The sequence below is a fragment of the Eublepharis macularius genome, chromosome 1 (assembly GCF_028583425.1).
Source record: "Eublepharis macularius isolate TG4126 chromosome 1, MPM_Emac_v1.0, whole genome shotgun sequence".
In the NCBI taxonomy this organism is placed as follows: Eukaryota; Metazoa; Chordata; class Lepidosauria; order Squamata; family Eublepharidae; genus Eublepharis; species Eublepharis macularius.
In genome coordinates, this window is record NC_072790.1 from 38,304,693 (window position 1) to 38,323,920 (window position 19,228).

The 19,228-nt window shown below is 41.5% G+C and overlaps 1 protein-coding gene across 1 annotated transcript; it reads left to right on the plus strand.

Annotated features, from left to right (window-relative positions):
• The first annotated feature begins 5,850 nt into the window (after nucleotides 1–5,850).
• On the plus strand, nucleotides 5,851–12,059 carry C1H13orf42 (chromosome 1 C13orf42 homolog). The gene is made up of 3 exons (XM_054971006.1): nucleotides 5,851–6,267; nucleotides 9,559–9,706; nucleotides 11,809–12,059. Exons 1-3 carry the CDS (start codon nucleotides 5,851–5,853, stop codon nucleotides 12,057–12,059), a joined length of 816 nt encoding a protein of 271 aa, XP_054826981.1.
• Nucleotides 12,060–19,228: the final 7,169 nt, after the last annotated feature.

Consider the following 19,228-nt stretch of genomic DNA (forward strand, 5'->3'; position numbering starts at 1 on the left):
GGGCGGGCGAGCGGGTCGCTTTCCAGCTTGCGCTTCTGCTGCTGACTTTCCCCGGCAAACTGTGGCGGCCTGCAAAAAAAGTACAAACGCACCGGTGACGTTATCCGGGGTGAAACCTGCAAAACGTTTATTTTGAAGTAGCCTCGTCGTTGTGGAACAATTCGGGATGGTGTTGACACAAGTTTCTCTGATTTGTGGATTGCTTTGATCCATTTTGCAAGCTTTCTAGCTGCACTGATGTATAGGATATAGGTGGTGGTGGTGGAGAGTGCCCTGAAGTCAGAGTTGACTTATGGCGACTCCTGGTGGTATAGACAGATAAATCCATGGGGTTAGATCCAGCCAGCATTTTCACACAGTCTTACTCAATTCCCCTCCTTATTATCATCCTTATCCACAAAGTTTTTGTCTATGCAGATCCCATGATCCTCCATGTAGCCTTCCTTCTTTCACCTGTGGAAAAAAGGGTTGAATCCAGCCTGGATTCTCAAGGCCATTGAAGACTTTCACAAATTATGTATGAAAAAGAAGGTGTGGTGGTTAAACAGTGCGCATGGTAATCTTTCATTTGGATCCTATCCAGACTCACGATATGATGGCCTACTTCTTACGTTACATCCGTGGCATTGGAAACCACAGTAGCTCTGCCTTTTTCCTCTTGAGTTTTACGTTGTCCTGGTGGTCTGGCAGCCGCTCTTGCACCAATTCATCAATCATTTTCCGGAGTTGATCTTGGTTAGTAACTAGCTGAAGGTGTGCTGATTTTCATTAACTAAGCGTTAACCCAGTTGGGGCAAATTCACATAAATTGATTTTGATCACTGTCTGAGAATGCATTCTTAACATTATATGTTAATTAGAATCTGTTCAATTTACTGTTGCCGTATGAAAGAACGGATAATTATATAAAATATCTCAAACTTGCTCTCTCCTCGGATTTCCACTATAAAACAAGAAAAAGGAAACTTATAGATCAGATATAACCTACTTTTCTGCTATAGAAAAAGGGAGGAGGTGGAAGGCAGGTGGCTCTACAGACTGGGGGGCAGAGGTCTAGGTCCCCCCCCCGGTGATATATAGACTTTGCAGAAGATGTCAGAGGCAACATTTTGTTTGCTATAGCTGAGAGACAGCATTGTGGTGGTAGGGATTTATCAGAAGCTAAAACTTTGCATCCCCTTCTCCCAAGAGAGACAGCCAGCCTTCTTTGCAGATTGGGTAGGGACAGAGGCAGGGACTAAAACATTGCCTCTCCCCAAGAGTAAACTAAATCAGATAAAATGCAAGAGGGCAGTGATAAGGACCATGCCATCTCTTGGGCGTGAGAGAACAAGGATTCATGATCTGAAATCTCTCAATATTTGTAATTTCAGGTACAAGTTATATGCAGCCAGTTTGGTGTAGTGGTTAAGAGTGTGGGACACTAATCTGGAGAGCTGGGTTTGATTCCCCAGTCCTCCACTTGAAGCCAGCTGGGTGACCTTGGGCGAGTCACAGTTCTCTGGAGCTCTCTCAGCCCCACTCACCTCACAGGGTGATTACTGTTGTGGGGATAATAATGACATACTTTGTAAACCGCTCTGAGTGGGTATTAAGTTGTCCTGAAAGGCTATATATAAACCAAATGTTGTTGTCATTATTATTATTGTTGTTATTGTTATTGTTATTATCGAATCTAATACAATAATTTCTCAAATCCTTCCTTCAGGTGCTATTAGCCCTGCAAGGGGTGGGGTGAGGGGAAAGGACAGGCAATCTCTCATTCATGTGCCAAGAAGCAAGTTTGTGAGTGTGTGTATGGGCCGGGCTTTTTTTCAGCTGGAACACGGTGGAACAGAGTTCCAGCACCTCTTGAAAATGGTCACATGGCTGGTGGCCCCGCCCCCTGATCTCCAGACAGAGGGGAGTTAGATTGCCCTCCGCACCGTGATTTAACCTTTTAAAAACTCCCCCCCTTGTTCCAGCTGACCCAAAGTGATGTCATTGTGCAGTCCTGAGTTACACCACCTCTTTTCCCAGAAAAAAAGCCCTGTGTATGGGGCGGGGGGGGGGGGTGTTTTTAACAAAATCAGCACATGCTGGTGAGAGCTAAAACTCATTTCCCACCATATCTTTTAAAGCATTTTTCTTCTGGTGGGGCTCTGATAGTATAAGTCAGCTGATATGGGAGAAAATGCTTAAATCAACTAAGCCCAGTAAGATAAAGGTAGAGGGTTTAGCTCCCCTTACCCGCAATGTGTTTTGTTGAAAATTAGACACCCTCACACACATTTAAGCATCCTAGGAAAGAAGGAAAACTTCACATGCCAATTCACACTTGCTTGTGTCCTGTAAAAGCAAGAATTTTAATTGCAGCTGAAACCGGGATGCTTTTTCTCTATATCTGGATGAGGCAGGAACGCGCTTTTGGGTGAGGGGACAATCCCTAAGAATTTCAGCCCATTTGGGCGGAAACCAAAACATTTATGGATGAAAATGTGTCTCTTGCTGAAACCAACGGAAGCAAAGGACAGAATAAATAATACAGATAGATGTACTGACTATAATAAGGGAAAGTAATAAAATATTCAAGAACGAAACGCCCCAAATAAAATGTCTGTCTGCAGCGCTACAATTTAATTCAGCAAGGACTGGAAGAATGTGAATTCATTTTTTATAATCTGAATAAGAACAAGAATGGTTATGAGTGTGTCATCTTCACAATGAAACTGTGATGTGTGTGTGTACTTTTAAAAGCTTGTATGACTTGTTGCTTGAATTGTGGCTCTAAATCTCCATACTTAGCAAAGCTATGAAGACAACGCAAATGTCACAAAAACACACTAAGAGACATCTATTTAATAACCATGTCAGATTTAAGCATGGGTATGAACGAACAAGATGTAAAAGGTGCATTTTCAAAGACTGTAATCTTATATGGCATGAAATATTTAGTTAGTCCATTTGAGCACTTTTCTCTCCACCTTTTTTAAAAAACATTGTAGTTATGGTTTAATAACATTGCTGTTTTAAATTAGTAACCTCGATTTACCTTTCCTAATAGATTCCTGTGCTGTTGGGTAGTTTTATATGTAGCTCAGCAATAAGACAATAGTTTTAAAACTTCAGCACTGGTATTTCATTCATTTCCAACAGGACTGAGAAAATGAAAGCCAATTTTAGTACAATCTAAGATTCCGGTACAGAAAAAGTCATAACTGGATTCAAGACACTTAATTCTTTAGAAGATGGGGCAATGATTTCTGCCAATTCCCCCTCCCATTGCAGACCCTCACCTTTTCTCTATGCTGTTCCTGCTGGGCAAAAGCCTCACCTGACCCCACCTCCTTTCTAAAAACACTTGGTGGACACCAGAAAAGGTGTACGTGGGCACCTTTGGGAACTGCTGGTTTACATACTGTATTTTTTAAAGACCCCCATAGCTTCTTACTCTGGCATCTTACACCTTCACAAATATTGACCAGATGTTCCATTTTTCTGTATAACTGAATACACCTGATTCTCAAAGCTCAAATACGTGTATTTACCGATTCTAGAGGGAGGAAAGGTATATGGTATAGCCCGATCTCATCATCTTGGAAGCTAAACAGGTTCAGTACTTGGATGGGGCACCACCAAGGAAGATACTGCAGAGGAAGGCAATGGCAAACTAGCTCTGCTTCTCACTTGCCTTGAAAGACGCTTGCAAAGGTGAGAACTTGATGGCACATATGTGTGTACTGATTCTAGAACTATGAAGAATCATTAGACTTCCTGATACGTTATGTGAAGATGCTGTAAGGCTTTGTCATGATACCCGCCAACACCTTTCCTGGCACCTACCAAGTGTTTTTAGAAAGTGGGTGGGGCCAAGTGGACTGCTGATTAACCACTGGAGGACTTATTGGCTGTGCAGATTTTTTATAAACTGATTCAGCAACAGCTGCCACCACGGCACAAGGATTTTGACCATGTGACTGAAGATGTATGCAAGGAATTTTTTTTAAATAATGGCCGATTCCAGATGGCCAGAAATTGCAGTTTTTCTGCTGAAATAATCGCTTACCGGCCACGCATTCACTTTCGTCTCCATCCGCTTTGTCTTGCAGCGTGCCGTGCCGTCCTTCCGGATGTTCGCACGGCCAACTGAGGTACCCGGGATTGGTTGTTTCCTCCCCATCACAGTTGACGTCGGGGGCCTTCATTGGTTCGCATTTCGGTTTTTTTTAAAAAAAAAATTTATGTGTTTTGCGCAAATGCGTAAACGCGCAGGTATGCGAATATGCAGCGTTGACTTTTGTGTGCGTTTGTGCATTTGTGCGCATTTGCACAGTTCGATGTGTGCAAACGTGCGACTGCGCAAATGGCGCCCGGTTTTAAAAAAAAAAAATAAGGGAATATTGTTGCCGGCTGGCCGGCAAAGGAAGGAGGGAAAGGGGAGGGCCTCTCCGTGGCGACGAAGCGTCCAGAAGTGTGCAAACCCGCAATACCGTGTTCACACCGTCCGCTTATAGAGCGCAATTGAGCGCCATGGACCGCAGATAAGCTGGGACGGGAAATTGCGGGTTTTTACGAGTGAGGTCGCTGAAAAAGCGAAAGCACTCACTCTATTTGTGCCCATCTGGAATCGGCCAATATGTTCATTCTGTTGAAGGGAGCATTTGTCCAAAATGTTAGAGCATAACCTTACTCCCTAACATTTTGTGCTTGGCAGCCATTTTGTAGTTGGCTCCACCTCTGAGGCAACCATTTTATAGTTGACTCCACCTTTGGAGGCAGCCATTTTGTGGTTGCACCCACCATCCTGTATCAGAATTCTGAAGATGCTCATAGGTTCAAAAAGTTTGGCGACCATTGGTATAAATATTCTTTTATTATTTATGAATTGATTTATTTCCACACATTTAGCCTTTACCAACCAAATGCAGGTCCAGTTTTTGAACAGTCAAACCATTCCCACAACATGTTTTTCAGTGACTGTCCTAAGTCCACGTGGATGGCAACTTCTACAGGCCCTTGGTTAGTGTGTGCCCACAACAAGAGCTAGAAAAGAAGACAGCTGGGATCACCATTCAGTAGATGACAGCCAGAAGTATAACTCGGTTTGTTTCCTGTATGTAAATCTTAAGGACAAATGAACACAGCAAGTGGATCATCTCTGTATTAGAATAGGCAGTCTTTTAAACCGGATGTGTTAATAACAAGACATTTTAAAACCACGTTTGTTTATTTGGCAGGTGTTTTGAAATGCCGTTTCATTTGATGGCCAGTCTCCCATGCCAGTGTTTTTTTGCTGAGTGTAATGTATCTGGATATCCTAGTCTACTTTATTCTTAACAATGATGTGTTATCAGATAGCTGTAACCATCTCTCTGTTGCCATGGCACAGAAAACAAAACCCCTTCAGATGGCAGTTGAACTGTTGCCTGTTTCTGCAATGTGCTTATCTAATAAAGAGGTGAGAGGAAAAATGCAGGGAATGCTGGTTGGTTGGAATCTTTTAGTTTAAACTTATGAATTACTCAACCTGGCTCTCCTTCTTAACAAGATTTTTTTTCTCTACAATATCTATTTCTAAAGGTTCAGTACCATGGTCAGCAGAAAGACTTCAGCCATCGGAGCAGCCACAAGAGGAACTAAGATGCTAGCATATTAATGAAATCTATGTCTGAGAAAACTTAGTATGATTTTTATCCTTGACAATGGCTTGAAATAAATGAACTCCAGAAGACCAAATCAACAGTAAACTGGATTATAATTAGTATAAAATGTAACTTACCACCAAAGGCAAGAACGGTGAATATAAACTAACAAACGGAGGTCTAAATAAGGATGAACAACAGATGGACCAGGTGAAGAGGAAACTTTACTATGATCAGAAAAATACACTCAATATTTCACCCCAGTTCCCGCAGGAGTAGCCTGACTGATGGGATTCCAGTTTATGATGGCTGTGAAGTCCGGTTGATTCGTAGCACCTCTATGTATGTTCTTGGAGGTGAGGAGCAGGAATTCTGTGAGCCCTTGAAAAAATGCAAAAGCACCACCAGCATAGACTCAGCTGCTTGCCTCCAACTCAAGGAGGAAGAAAGAGCATGGATGTACTCCAAGACCCAAGACTGTTTGCAGTACTTACAAGATCTGTTAGCTTTGAGGAAAAAATACATTGAAAACATCAAAGATTTGAAATCTACGGACAAAGCACATGAAGTTTCCCCGATATCTACAAAATCTTCCAAGGCAAGAAAAAAGCCTCAAGCCCCAATTCCTCCCATACAATCCTCCAAGGTAGGGGACCATTGCATCCTGTGAATGAGAAAACTTTCTTTGGAGAGGTTTGATAATAGTGTGCGAAAAGTGAACTATATAGGTTTGCAAGTATGGTCCTTTTCTGTGTCCATTGCTCATTGGCAGTGCAATCCTAGGCAGAGTTATGCTCTGCTAAGTCAGTTGAAGTCACTGGGTTTAGAAGGGCATAACTCTGCCTAGGACTGCACTGTTGCATGCAACCTGCATATTCTAACAGACAAATTACCGTTCTGGCAGCATGGACTTTTCCTTTCTATGCCCCATTCTCTACCAGTCTGTTCCCAGTTGAGAATGTTTTTAAAGTTTCAAGCAATTAGAATGTTAAACCTTCTGACCTGCTCAGATAAGGACTGAAAGGGTCTAATTTGAAGGAACTGACACCACCTCTCTTACAGAGACGAGCTAGGGAAGTTTCAGTCAGCAGGCTATGTTTAGTGAAGTTTTTTTTCCCTTTTGATAAATTCCTGTGGTTTTTTTTCAAATTAATAAAACCATGATATTTTGGCAAATATATGTCTACTGTGTTAAAATATGATACTTCATTCATCTCTTTTTGACATGGTAACTGCCATTAACGGATTATCTAAAACTGGTCTTGAGCTTGCAGATTATTTATTAATTTAACATTTTTCTTATCCTGCTTTCCTCCCCGATGGGAACCCAAGGTGGCTTACAAAAATAATAATAAAACAATTTGAATAAATTTGAACAAAACACAGTGTGAAGAAACAAGTTTTTAAAAGATAACATAAAACATCCTGGGCTGGGTTGGTATCCAGCAGGTTGGTCCATAATGCCAGTAAAAGCCAAGCGTCATGATGAACCTTTGGATCTTGCCCTTCAGCTCACATCCAAGGGCTCACACCTCAGGCCTCATCCAGGTACAAAGTACCTATAACAGGTGAAAGATATATGCTCAGCCTGGATATTGCAAACAAATGTCTGCTGTCTTCCTAATTTATGTGTTGTGGGCCTATAAAAAATCACAGGGTAGAAAATTAATTATTATTTTTTGCATATTGTTTAATGTAAAATCATCTTTTCTCTTGTGACTGCTTCTTGTGACATCCTAAGCAGATATAAGCAGTTGTTTTTTACTTCTTTAAATGTACAGGGAATCGCACATACACAGCCCAATCATATGTATGCTTACTCTGAAGTAAGCGCTACTGAGTTCAATGAGTCTCTTATATATCTGTTAAAGGTACAGAACTCTGACAGGAAAAAATGAGGAGGGACACAGATATTGTTGTGTCAGAGGTGCCTTGAAAAATGGTTCTGTGAAACTATCCAGATGACTGAAGTAAGAAAGTCAGTCAATACAGCTCAGGGACAGAGAACACATAAATATATAAAGGGAATTATGGAAACTAGATATCCAAGGCCTTCTGTGGCACAGTACAAGACTGTTTTGTTCAAATTAACTTCCCTTAGGGCCTGCCAAGTATTTTCTCACTTCTAGAGCTAGGTGCCTTGTGCTGCTATGCTTTCTCCTCAAAACAGCACACTCTCTGGGGACAAAAATTAAGCCAAAACCAGGATGGGTACATGGAGGAATTACAACAAAGGCCTGGTTCGGCCTGGCACTCCTTACAATGGAGAATAAGAGGCTGAACATTCATCACATTTTACCCACTGGGTGCTACAAAAAAGTCAGCTAAGTTCCCCATCACCACTACAGATGACACAAACTAGGATTTAAAAAGATACTCAAGACCAAAAATATTCAATGTTTTGGTATCGTGGATTCATCGACAGGATAGAGTTTATCTTTTTTCCCCCCTTCTGTACTCTGAAGGGGGAAGAGACTTAACAGTACAATCCTAAGCACACTTTCCTGGGAGTAAGCAAAACTGAATAGACTTCATTAGGATTCTAAGTAAATTTGCCCAGGATTGACCATTCTTGTGTCTTCTCAGAAGCAAGTGCCAGTATGTTTAATAGTGTTTACTCCCAGGTAAGTATGTTTAGGCTTGTAGCCTAAGGGGAAAATCCAGTCAGTCCCTTATGGCAATGTTTCGTTCCCCTCACCTTATTTAAGACCTGCTCCTATTTCCACCCCACACTCCATCATCGCTCGCTCTAGTGATATCGGAATCCCTTTGAAAGAACAATTTTGACAAACACTGTTTTTTCTAGGGACCTGCCAACTTTTTGCCATTACATGGGGCAGACAGAAACATTTTGTGTTCCGGAGTACTGGTCTGTTCTTACTGCAAAGACTATTTATTATGTAACCATGGAAAGGGCTGTATACTTTGGCACATTTTTTTCAACATTCCACCATAATGTTTGAACTTTGTATTCATCATACAATAGTCTGTCCTGTTGGTCCAAAATTTGTCATGGATATTTACCAGATGGAGTAAAAAAAAAAGGTAAAGGTGCAAGTACCTTTGTCATTACCTTTGACCCTGCGCAAGCACCGAGTCATTACTGACCCATGAGGGGACATCACATCACAACATTTTCTGTAATCTGTTCAAATTTCAGAGCCATCTGTTTAAACTACCAGAGTGACAGGTTTTTTAAAAAAATTCTGAGATGTTGAAGGGTTTGTTCTCCGAAATGTACCTTTCATCTGATTTATTTTCTGTCAAAGCTACTCAAGTGTTTTGCCCAACTGGTTTAGTGAAAAATCTGTTGTGTATTAATAAAGTTAAGAGGTTTCATATTTTAAAACATTACCAGTGCAATCCTAAACACAGTTACAACCTTCCAAATTCATTGAGATTAGAGTAAATGGTTTTAGAAGGATGTAACTTCTGTTTAGGAATATTCTGTTAGAAATCCTAAGTAGGTCTTATCTCAGCATGCTACTCAGTTCTATTCCATGAGGCTTACTCCCAGGAAAATATGGTTCTCTATGCCTACCTATTTTCTATTGTTCTTTTACACACACACACCCATTCCTTTCCTGTGGAGGGCAGGAGTGCCACAGTGCTATATAACCGTTTTAAACGATTTTTCTTACTTATGGAAATGAATGACATTGGAAAGAATGGATGTGACAACTATGCCAATTTGGAACTAAAAGAAATGGAAAGAGGAAAGGCAAGTCCAGTGGCTTGGAGCCTAAGTGATCATATAGTGTCAGACTGTATGAAGCTAGCATGGCTCATGTGGCACAGAAGATAAGCAGACAGGCTTCATTTATGATTTTCATGGTGTTTGGATCGGGAAAGTTCGTAACTTCTCTTCAAGTGATCATTTTTTTAAAAAAGAAACTTCATACTAATTAAACTGTGGCATTATCGTTCTGTCCAACAGAACTCAACAGAGAGGAAAACCTCACCGCTCGCTTCAGACGTAAGGGAGGCAATTGCCTATTTTGACTCAGTTATAGCAGAGTTGGACGCAGAGAGGCAGCGGAAAGTTGTTGTGAGGGATTATCGACATGCAGATGTTGATTTTGATGGTAAGTGTGTACATGGTGATTACTAGGGACCTATTGAAATTACCAGGAACATAGCAAATTAGTGTATTTACATGTTAATATTTTTTTTAAACTAAAAGGTAAGGAAAATTCCTTGGTCTGAGGTAAGACTAATACTGGAATACTAATCACTCTTCTAAACCCATTGTTTTTAATGGACTAGAAGGGTGTAAAGCTGTTTAGGGTTTCGCTGTAAAAATATAAAAAGTAAAATGCAAGCAGATGGCAGCTTTCTACTTAACCCCCTTGGAGTGACCCTGGATATCATCTTTTAAACTTCAGTGTAATGTACTGCTGCCATTAAAAAGATAAACTGAGCACTAGAGGTTATTGAAAAGGGAGATAAAACAATATTTAAAAGTATCATAAGCAGGGGTCATTTTGTAGAAAAAGAGCTGGAGGAACTCATTAGCATAACTCATTAGCATAACTCACTAGCATATGCCACGCCCCTTGCCATCACCGGAAGTGTGTCATAGGCATACGTGATTTGCATATGCCACACCCTCTGACATCACCTATCCTGGTTCTTTTGGACCCAATCCTGGCATTCAGGGCCAAAATTGTGCACAAAATGGCAAAAAGGGGCTGAAAATGGCCCAAAAGGGGCCCAAAATGGTCAGGATTGGGCTGCTGCTGAGTGGGAGAGTGATCCGCCACACATTAGAGGCCCGATCTGGGCCATTTTGGCCCCAATCCAGGCTGAAACGGGCCCAAAATGGTCGAGAGTCAGGTGGGTGGGGCCACCTGACATGTGACCTCTGGGGAACTGCTGGAACTGCGTTCCGGCGCGTTCCCCCTCGAAATGAGCCCTGATAATAAGGCTCTTATTTCAGTCAAAAGATGTCAGTACTTTGAATGGTTTGCGGTTTTCCCATCACTGTACCTCAAAAAACTCTTGATAAATATCCAACACAGCTCCAATGCAAGTTCAAATGTGGAAGTCTGAATTCTTGTACCTTCTACAAAGGCCCTTAATTTTCATAGGCATATTGGAATTCTTGTCTGACTGGAAATCTCTCCTCTGCCAACGGAATTTTCTTAATATCACATCAGATTAGCAAATGGGGTCACAGTTCAATGACTGCCGCAGACAACAGTTGCCACAAAACCCATTATAGTATTACCATGTAGGCCTAAGTTTGGATCCAAAGGACAATTTCCATATGTACCAGAGCCCTTGCCCAAGCTGAAATGTAAAAAGTTGAACACATTGGCTGCTTGTGCTGTTAAACTTACTGCTGTGCTGTCCAATTGTAGGTATTTCAAATATATCTAGTGTTATTGCTTGCATGAGCAGAATTGGGTTAAATAAGTTTGCTTTATCATTTGTGCATTGCCAGATCCTTTGTTCCCACTGGAGTGGTGAAGTTGTCTCTGGGCTGTACTTCTGATTCACATCATTGTATTATTCTCTATACACACAAAAAAAAACCCTTGGAGTGTTGGGAAAGAAGCTCTGCTAGAACTATTCTCTCTCCCTGACACGTTAATTTCCCTGTGAAGAGGTTGTTTTTAGTTCAGTTCAGTTCAGAGTTTATTGTGTATAGCCAAAGGCCGTCACAAAATTACAACAACCTCATTAGATAAGTTAAAAATTAGGTAAAATGCAATTATATATACAGTACAGATTGACCAAAATGTGAGGAACATTTCATTAAAACAGACATCAATTAAAACTAGAAATCAATAAGTTTACTGCAAGTTTAGGTTGTTTTTATAGAAGAACATTCAGTCAGGTGAGCCCCCAATTTAGCTCCAGTTTTAGGCAGTGTAAACATATAAGTGAAGTGCTACTTGCGTAGGCAGAAAATCTGACTGCAGGCTTGTAATAAACATGAAATATTTATAATGGTAAGGTATGGTTTAAGATTCATTTATATGAATTTTGATACTGGGAGTTAAGTTGTATACCATGTGGCTGGCTACGTGATATAAATAGATCCCTAAAATGCTTTCAGAAAGGATTTGCTCAGTTATAATGTATTTATTTTCTTCATTTACATACGTCTTTCTTGCAGATATCCAGTCAATTAAAATTATGGTAAAAGGGTATTCATTCTAACTTTGCTTTCCCATTTCAGTGATCACTAGCTCACGAGAACACAGCTTACATTCCAACTGGATTCTTCGTGCCCCTCGGAGAAAGTCCCAAGATACCGTTCAAGCATCAAGGAAAGCAAGCCAATCAAAAAGAAACAGCCAAGAAAGAACAATCAGCTCCAGAAAGAAATTGGAAAGATATCCTATTTATCTGCCTAAAGCTGTGGAGGGAGCATTCAACACTCTGAAATTTAAACCCAAAAATGTGCCCAAAGGAACAGCTCTAGCCTGAATAGTAATAGAAAACACCCAATGTGGAATCCCTTTCATAAGAGGGCAGGCTACAAGATCAAAGACTTTCTGCATAACCATGGGGGTTTTTTTGTATGATAAATCTGAAATAGTTATTCATTTGATGCACACAACTCACAGATCTTCACCTGTAAGTACATTTCAATATGGGGACACTTTCCAAGTACAATATTTTGTAGGTTAGAAAATTTGCTACTTCCCCAAATTCCTTCTATTGTGCTACCTGTCCAGTATGTGTGGTAGTACAAGGAACAGGGTCTCCTATTGGACATATTCTGTGATGTCATTAAGATGGGCCTCACAAGTCCTCGTCCCCATGCTCTCATCGTTTTGTGAACTCTGTTTTATATGGTTAACACGTTTATCGTCGTTTGATGGCCATGCATTACCTCGTTGAACAACTCATACGCAGACGCAATCATGCTAGGGTATTTTTTAATGGCAAAAAGCAGCAAGTCTACCTGCTCCCTCTTTCCATTTCTCCACAGTGCACATTTTAAATACATTAAAACTTCTCCTTTACGTTAATAAACCACATTCCAGCAATTACTGCCCTTTGGAAGCTGCACGTTCCAGCTTTCCTCCTTTCTGCTGGAGCACGTAGACAGCCACAATTTAAAAAAGGAGAGATAGACAAACATCAGCATATCTATCCATACCTCCCCTTATATGTAGACCAGGATTCAAAGAATCATAAAACTTGTTATGTAAGTGGTTTTCTTAAGAGAGGATTGCAACAGCTGTTTGTGATATGGTTCAGAGAGGCTCAGATGTTCAAAACCCAAAAGCAGCAAATTCTACCAAGGCAGGGCCATTAAAGGAAGGCAAAGAGGACTGAATTCTGCATGGTGTAGAGGTTAGAGTGTTAGACTAAGATCTAGGAGAACCAGGTTTGAATCTCCGCTCTGCCATGAAAGCTCACTGGGTGACCTTGGGCCAATCTCTGTCTCTCAGCCTAACTTATTTCACACTGTGGTGGTTGTGAGGATAAGTTGGAGGAAGGGAGAACAACATTGGGAGCTGTTTTCAGACTCGGTCATCCTAGAGGCTCATGGTGTTGGATAAGTCAGGTGATTTGTATTGATGTGATTTTTATATGGATAGGGTGAGAAGGATAGAAGGAATCTTTGGGGGGAGCTGTATTGGTTCTTAACTGGGCTAATACTTGTCCTTTTAGTGAGTCTAAGCAGCTGCTTGGATCTTGGCTATTGTAGTGAGCCGTTTTCTTTGTATCTGGACTGCAAGCATCATAGCACAAGGGGGGGGGGAAATGCCTGAATTGTGCTGCGCTTTGCATGGAAAGACCCAAACACTTCAGTTTAACAAAACCATTGTAGGATTATGAATGGATTTGAAAATATCAACAAGGAACAATTGTTTATTCTATAACTAATTCTTGAATACAGGAGGCCAACTAAATTAGCACAAGATAGGTTTGAAAAAGGATTTTTCACAAAATATTTCATAAGTCCATGAATGTTTTTGCCTCTGGAAGCAGGGATAGCATCCAGGAGCCAACTGTCAAATTTCTAAAATGCCCCAAATACTACTATCTGGATGGCTTTTCAGGGCAGGCATTCTATTCCTTGTATATTCCTTATCTTTTGCAGTGACAATGGGGTGGAGCCTACTAGCGCACCAATGAAAGTGTATTTACTTAAACATTTATACTCCACTTTTCCTTTTGTCTCAAGTTTAAATCCTTCCTCCAATCTAAGGAACCTTCCTTCTATAAAGAAAGAGCCCTTGAAGTTGGAGGAAGTTTCCTTAGACTGAAGGAAGGCTACTTGGAGGATAGTTGGATCCACCCCACCAGGAAGAAGCTTGGCCATTATCCAGTACAGTTGCTGCCTAGATATTTCCCGATGTGCATTTGTGTAAACTCTGGCCCTTTACCAGAGTTGTATGTATCACCCCCAATGGTACATGCTAAACTGCAAAAGCACCAATAATTCACACTAGAAAAAGTAATAAACATTATTCAGAATGTTCTTTATAGTATATAATGCTCAGAAAATATGTCAGAGGGAGGGGAGGGGCACATGGAGTAGCCCCTCCCCCTACTCAGTTGCACAGTATATTTTCATGCTGCGAAAAGCCTAAGCATGGCTAAGGTGCCTTCCCACACTCAGCTAATGCTGCAATTCTCAGCCACAGTAAGGGGTCAAAGCTATCACTGGCCTCTTTCAGTGTCATTTTTATTCTTTTCCCTTGCCCATTCCTTTTTGTGTCTTGTTTTATTAGTTTGTAAGCCATTGGCAGGGACTTTTTTTTTGGTTTGCTTTGAATTTGTATAGAACCTAATGCAATATTAGGTGCTTTATGAATAATAAGGGTAATACAAATAAGAATTGAAAAGCTTGATGGCCTTTTGTATGCTTGTGTGAAACAAATGAGGTCTTGCAAAGACACAATTGAAAAAAAACCCCTCCAGGTGCATGCAAATAAAGTGACGGGGAAACTGAAGGAGTGATGAAGCATGTTCTAATTAAGTTGGGGACAGAGGAGGTGCTTGCTGGAAAGTTACTTCTCCTCCTATCTTCAGTCTGGAAAAACACCAATGAGCGTTTGCATTAGAAGTTGGAGGGAAAATGTATTAATTGTGCACAATTTGTGATTATAGCATACTTGTGTCCCTGGATCTTTCCTCCAAAGCAAAGAGCAGATCCCAACTTTCCTCCGCCTCTTTGGTGCAAATGTGCTTCAGAAGATCACGGTTGGCTTGGGAAAGTCCTGGAAGTTTGGGAGCAGTGCCTGGGATGGGTGGAATTTGGGGAAAGGAGAGATACAATGGAGATACAATGTCATGTCTTGCAATGTCATATCCTCTGATGTCACATCCAAGATAAAGTTAAGCTCCTCTAACTTCTCCTCTTCCAGTAAGGCCCTTCTGCCAAAATTCAAATTTTAAATGAAATGTCTTGCCTCATATCACTTAACCTGAAAAAAAACCTCTTTAAAAACCTCTTAGAGTCATGGTTGTTGGGGGTTTTCCGGGCTGTATTGCCGTGGTCTTGGCATTGTAGTTCCTGACGTTTCGCCAGCAGCTGTGGCTGGCATCTTCAGAGGTGTAGCACCAAAAGACAGAGATCTCTCAGTGTCACAGTGTAGAAAAGATGTAGGTCATTTGTATCTACTCAGGAGGGGTGGGGTTGAGCTGAGTCATTCTGTAAGAGTTAAACCTTAAGAATGAACAGAGCATGGGCTCCAGTTCTGAAAAACACCAGGCCAACAAAACACTCCACACCCGACAATAGCCCTGCAGAGAAGATTAGCACATCAAGCACCAATCCATATGCAAAAGAACCTCCTCAGGATACAGTGAAGCCTCCCGCCATTAGCATTCCACACCCTGGGAAACTCTTACAGAATGACTCAGCTCAACCCCACCCCTCCTGAGTAGATACAAATGACCTACATCTTTTCTACACTGTGACACTGAGAGATCTCTGTCTTTTGGTGCTACACCTCTGAAGATGCCAGCCACAGCTGCTGGCGAAACGTCAGGAACTACAATGCCAAGACCACGGCAATACAGCCCGGAAAACCCCCAACAACCATCGTTCTCCGGCCGTGAAAGCCTTCGACAATACTCTTAGAGTCAGTTTGGTGTAGTGGTTAAGAGTGGCAGGACTCTAATCTGGAGAACCAGGCTTGACTCCCCACTCCTCTTGAAGCCAGCTGGGTGACCTTGGGTCAGTCACTTCTCAGAGCTCACTCAGCCCCACCTACCTCATAGGGTGATTGTTGTGAGGATAATAATGACACACTTTGTAAACCCCTCTGAGTGGGAGTTAAGTTGTCCAGAAGGGCAGTATATAAATCAAATATCATTAATATTATTATAAAATAATCTTCATTTTTAATTCAGTGTTAAGGAGAAAAAACCCATGGGGGAATCACCAGCTAACAACATTTCTCTCTCTCAGTCTCCAATTGGCTTGCCATTATGATGGTGAAACTCCAGCCCTCAAAAATTGAGATGCTGGGGATGGGGTGGGTGGGTCAGAAAATGGCCTCCATAGTAATGTTTTAGGAATATCCCATGTCTCTATGATCTTTACCATAGTAGTTAAGAGAAATCCCTAGAGCATCATCTGAAAGTAACATCACATCTTCCCCATGCTCCACCCTCCACAAGCACCACTCTCAAAATGTTCCAGCATTTGCTAAGACAGTGCTGGCAACCTTGCTGGCAACCTTGCTAGCTTAGGAGCCACCTGCCTTGGCAACTGCAAAGAGCACTCATTCACAAGCATTTGCCTCCATCGTAGGAAGAAGTTAGGCTTCGAATTTCACCCATATTGTGACTGGTACTACCATTTTGGTAGTCATTTTGTAGTGGCACCCACTAACTTTTCCTAAAATTTGAAAAGTTCCCAAATACTCAACAAAGTTGGGAACTAGGTTTTCCCTGGAAGTGACATCTATCCTCTCCAGGACTCACCAAAAACTCTGGTTTTACCATAGAGTTTCTGGCAGTTTCTAGAGAGGTGTGACATTACTTTCAGATTTTCCTCAGAACTAATGAGCCTGATAACCATTTAATTTTTTTCCCCTGCTGCCACACTGAGCAATGGTGGAAAATGAGAAGTAGGGCATCCCCTGAACCTGCTGGGGGATTGGCAGATCTTTTGGGGAAGCCCTGCTGTAATCTATGTTTGTTGACATGGGCAAAAGCAAGATGTGGTGTTTTCTACAGTCTTCAGTACACATATTCAGGAGGAGGAGGAGAAGACGAAGACGACAAGGACAGAAGGAACAGCTGCGGAAACAAGTGGGCCTAGGAAGCAGAGTAGAAAATGAGGTGCCAGTTTAAAGGCCGAGGCCAAAAGGAGGAGCCTGAGAAGAATAGTAGGTGAGAGAACAGGCAGAAAGGAGAAGAGAGTTGTGTGTGTGTGTGATAAGGCACTGCTGCTGAGATGAGGAAGGCTGAAATTCACATGTTGACTTTAAATACATAGCTACTTTTTAAAGTGCAGGCTTTTAACATCTTGCATGTGTCCAAATCAGAGAGGAAAGTTCCATCACTTGTTCATTTTTATCTTATTATTGCTGAACTATCATAACATGTCAGAACTTTACAAGAAAGTATGGTTGTATGCTCCAGGGTAATAAACATGTTGCTTAATCCAGCACTGGGCTTTCTGATTCTGTGATCTGCTGAGAGACAGTGTACTGATTCCCTGCTGCCTTCCCCATGGACCTTCCTGGTCTCCATGCACCAGGATGCAGGCATTTAAAAGTTAGCTGTGAGCTGCAAAAAACCAAGAGTACATCATAGTAACACCAGCTCCAGGGAGTCTTTGCTGTGCTTGGTTTGAGATCATAAGACCATCATGGTAAGTTTCCTTTCCTATTGTCCTGTTTTGAGAGAGAAATGCAGCACTGGAGCATTTAGAAACAGCTAGTTAAAGGTGATTTGGATAATGGATTTGCGTCTGGTTAAAGGTGATTTGGATAACTAGGATTTGCAAACAATTGCAGGTTTTTTTTAATGATGATAAAAGACTGACTCACACAGCGGCTTGAATAGGTCTAGAGAGGCAGCATACAAGTCTTGTAAATAAAGAAAATAATTGTATGCTGTAAGTTTAAGCGAATAGACTTGAAATGACAGACTGGAGTAATTTTGCATAGCATTGCATTGTTATTGGCTGAGAGTGAGACAGGCAGGGAGAAGTAACTGCATCTAACATCAAAAGTATCCAAAGATTTTACTGCAACTGCTTGTGATCAAAGCTTTATAAAATCTGCATGATTGCAACCACACAGTGGCATATAATCCTGACAAGACGGAGGTTTTCTGAGTTCGTAGAAGGGCAGACCAGGAACTTGACATCTGTCTCGAATGGAGTTATACTCCCCTTGAAAAGTCAGGTTCTCAGTTTGGGAGTGCTGCAAAATTCAAGAGAAAGCGAACCATCAGGGAACATGTGACCCTGATACTACAGCAATTACACAATGGCCGTTTCCACACGGCTTACCTTGGCTCGTAACAACCCGGAATTTGCGTGATGACATCGCGCAAATCTCGCACGAGAAAACGTGATCTTCCGCATTTTTTGCGCGATGTTCCGGCCAAATCTTCCGCGATGTTCCGGGCGATCTTCCGCGATGTTTTGCGTGATGTTATCAGCAAAGGTAAGCCGTGTGGAAATGGCCTGGCTATCGTTCCATTCACAGGCCTGATTCAAGGTGTTGGTTTTGCCCTTTAAAACCCTACATGACTTGGGACTGGGCTATCTGAAGGACCATATGTTTGTGCCCAGGAGTTCAGATCACAGGGAGCCTGTGATCCCGAAGCTTTCCAGATTGGGTCCGATTCGGTCTGGAGATCAGTTGTAATTCCAGGAGAACATCAGGCACCAGTTGGAGGTTGGTGACCTTATATCTCCCGCTATCAATACTTGTTGCCTGCTGTTGCTCTGAACAGCAGTAGAAGAAAAAAGAATGTAAAAAATTAACTGCCAGCACCGTACATGGCATGACGTCACATCTGGGGAAAACCCAGAAGTAGCTTGAGCAGAATCCTGACAACTTGGTCTCATTTTTAAAAAGAAGTTCTAGATCACTTTATTGCCTAGAATAACCTGAAAATGTCTTTAAGAAAGGAATAGCTCTCTCAATAGAATATAGATGAGACTCCAGATTCAGGGACGATTACAGTATGATACATAGGCCTGTTTCTTATGGCATAATTATAAAATTATAAAAATTACAGTCACAATAAAAACTTAAATCTACCCCTTCATTCAAAGCCCTTTATCCTTATTTATATCTAGCGCCCCTCCCTGAGCTAAATCACTCTCTTGCAATATGCAAAGTAGCTCAATCCCCATTCTTTTCCTGCTACTTCAGAACACACAGGTGATAGAGGATGTAGGATAATCAAAACCTCCAACAAGTGTGCAAGGCAGGCTATTGTTTTGTTTTGCTAATTAGAAGGCAGGCTCCCTTTCTTTTGTGCAGGTCCTTAAAAAAATCAAAGGTATGGAATGGATACATCCTCTGCTTCCCAGCTGAGATTTTTGATGTTGTGATGATAGCATTTAGACATTTGTAGTTGATCATCTGCCAGATCCATAAGAGGGAAAATTTTGGAGGGAAGGAGGTATTGATGAGGATGGCCACCACTGGCCAGGAAAA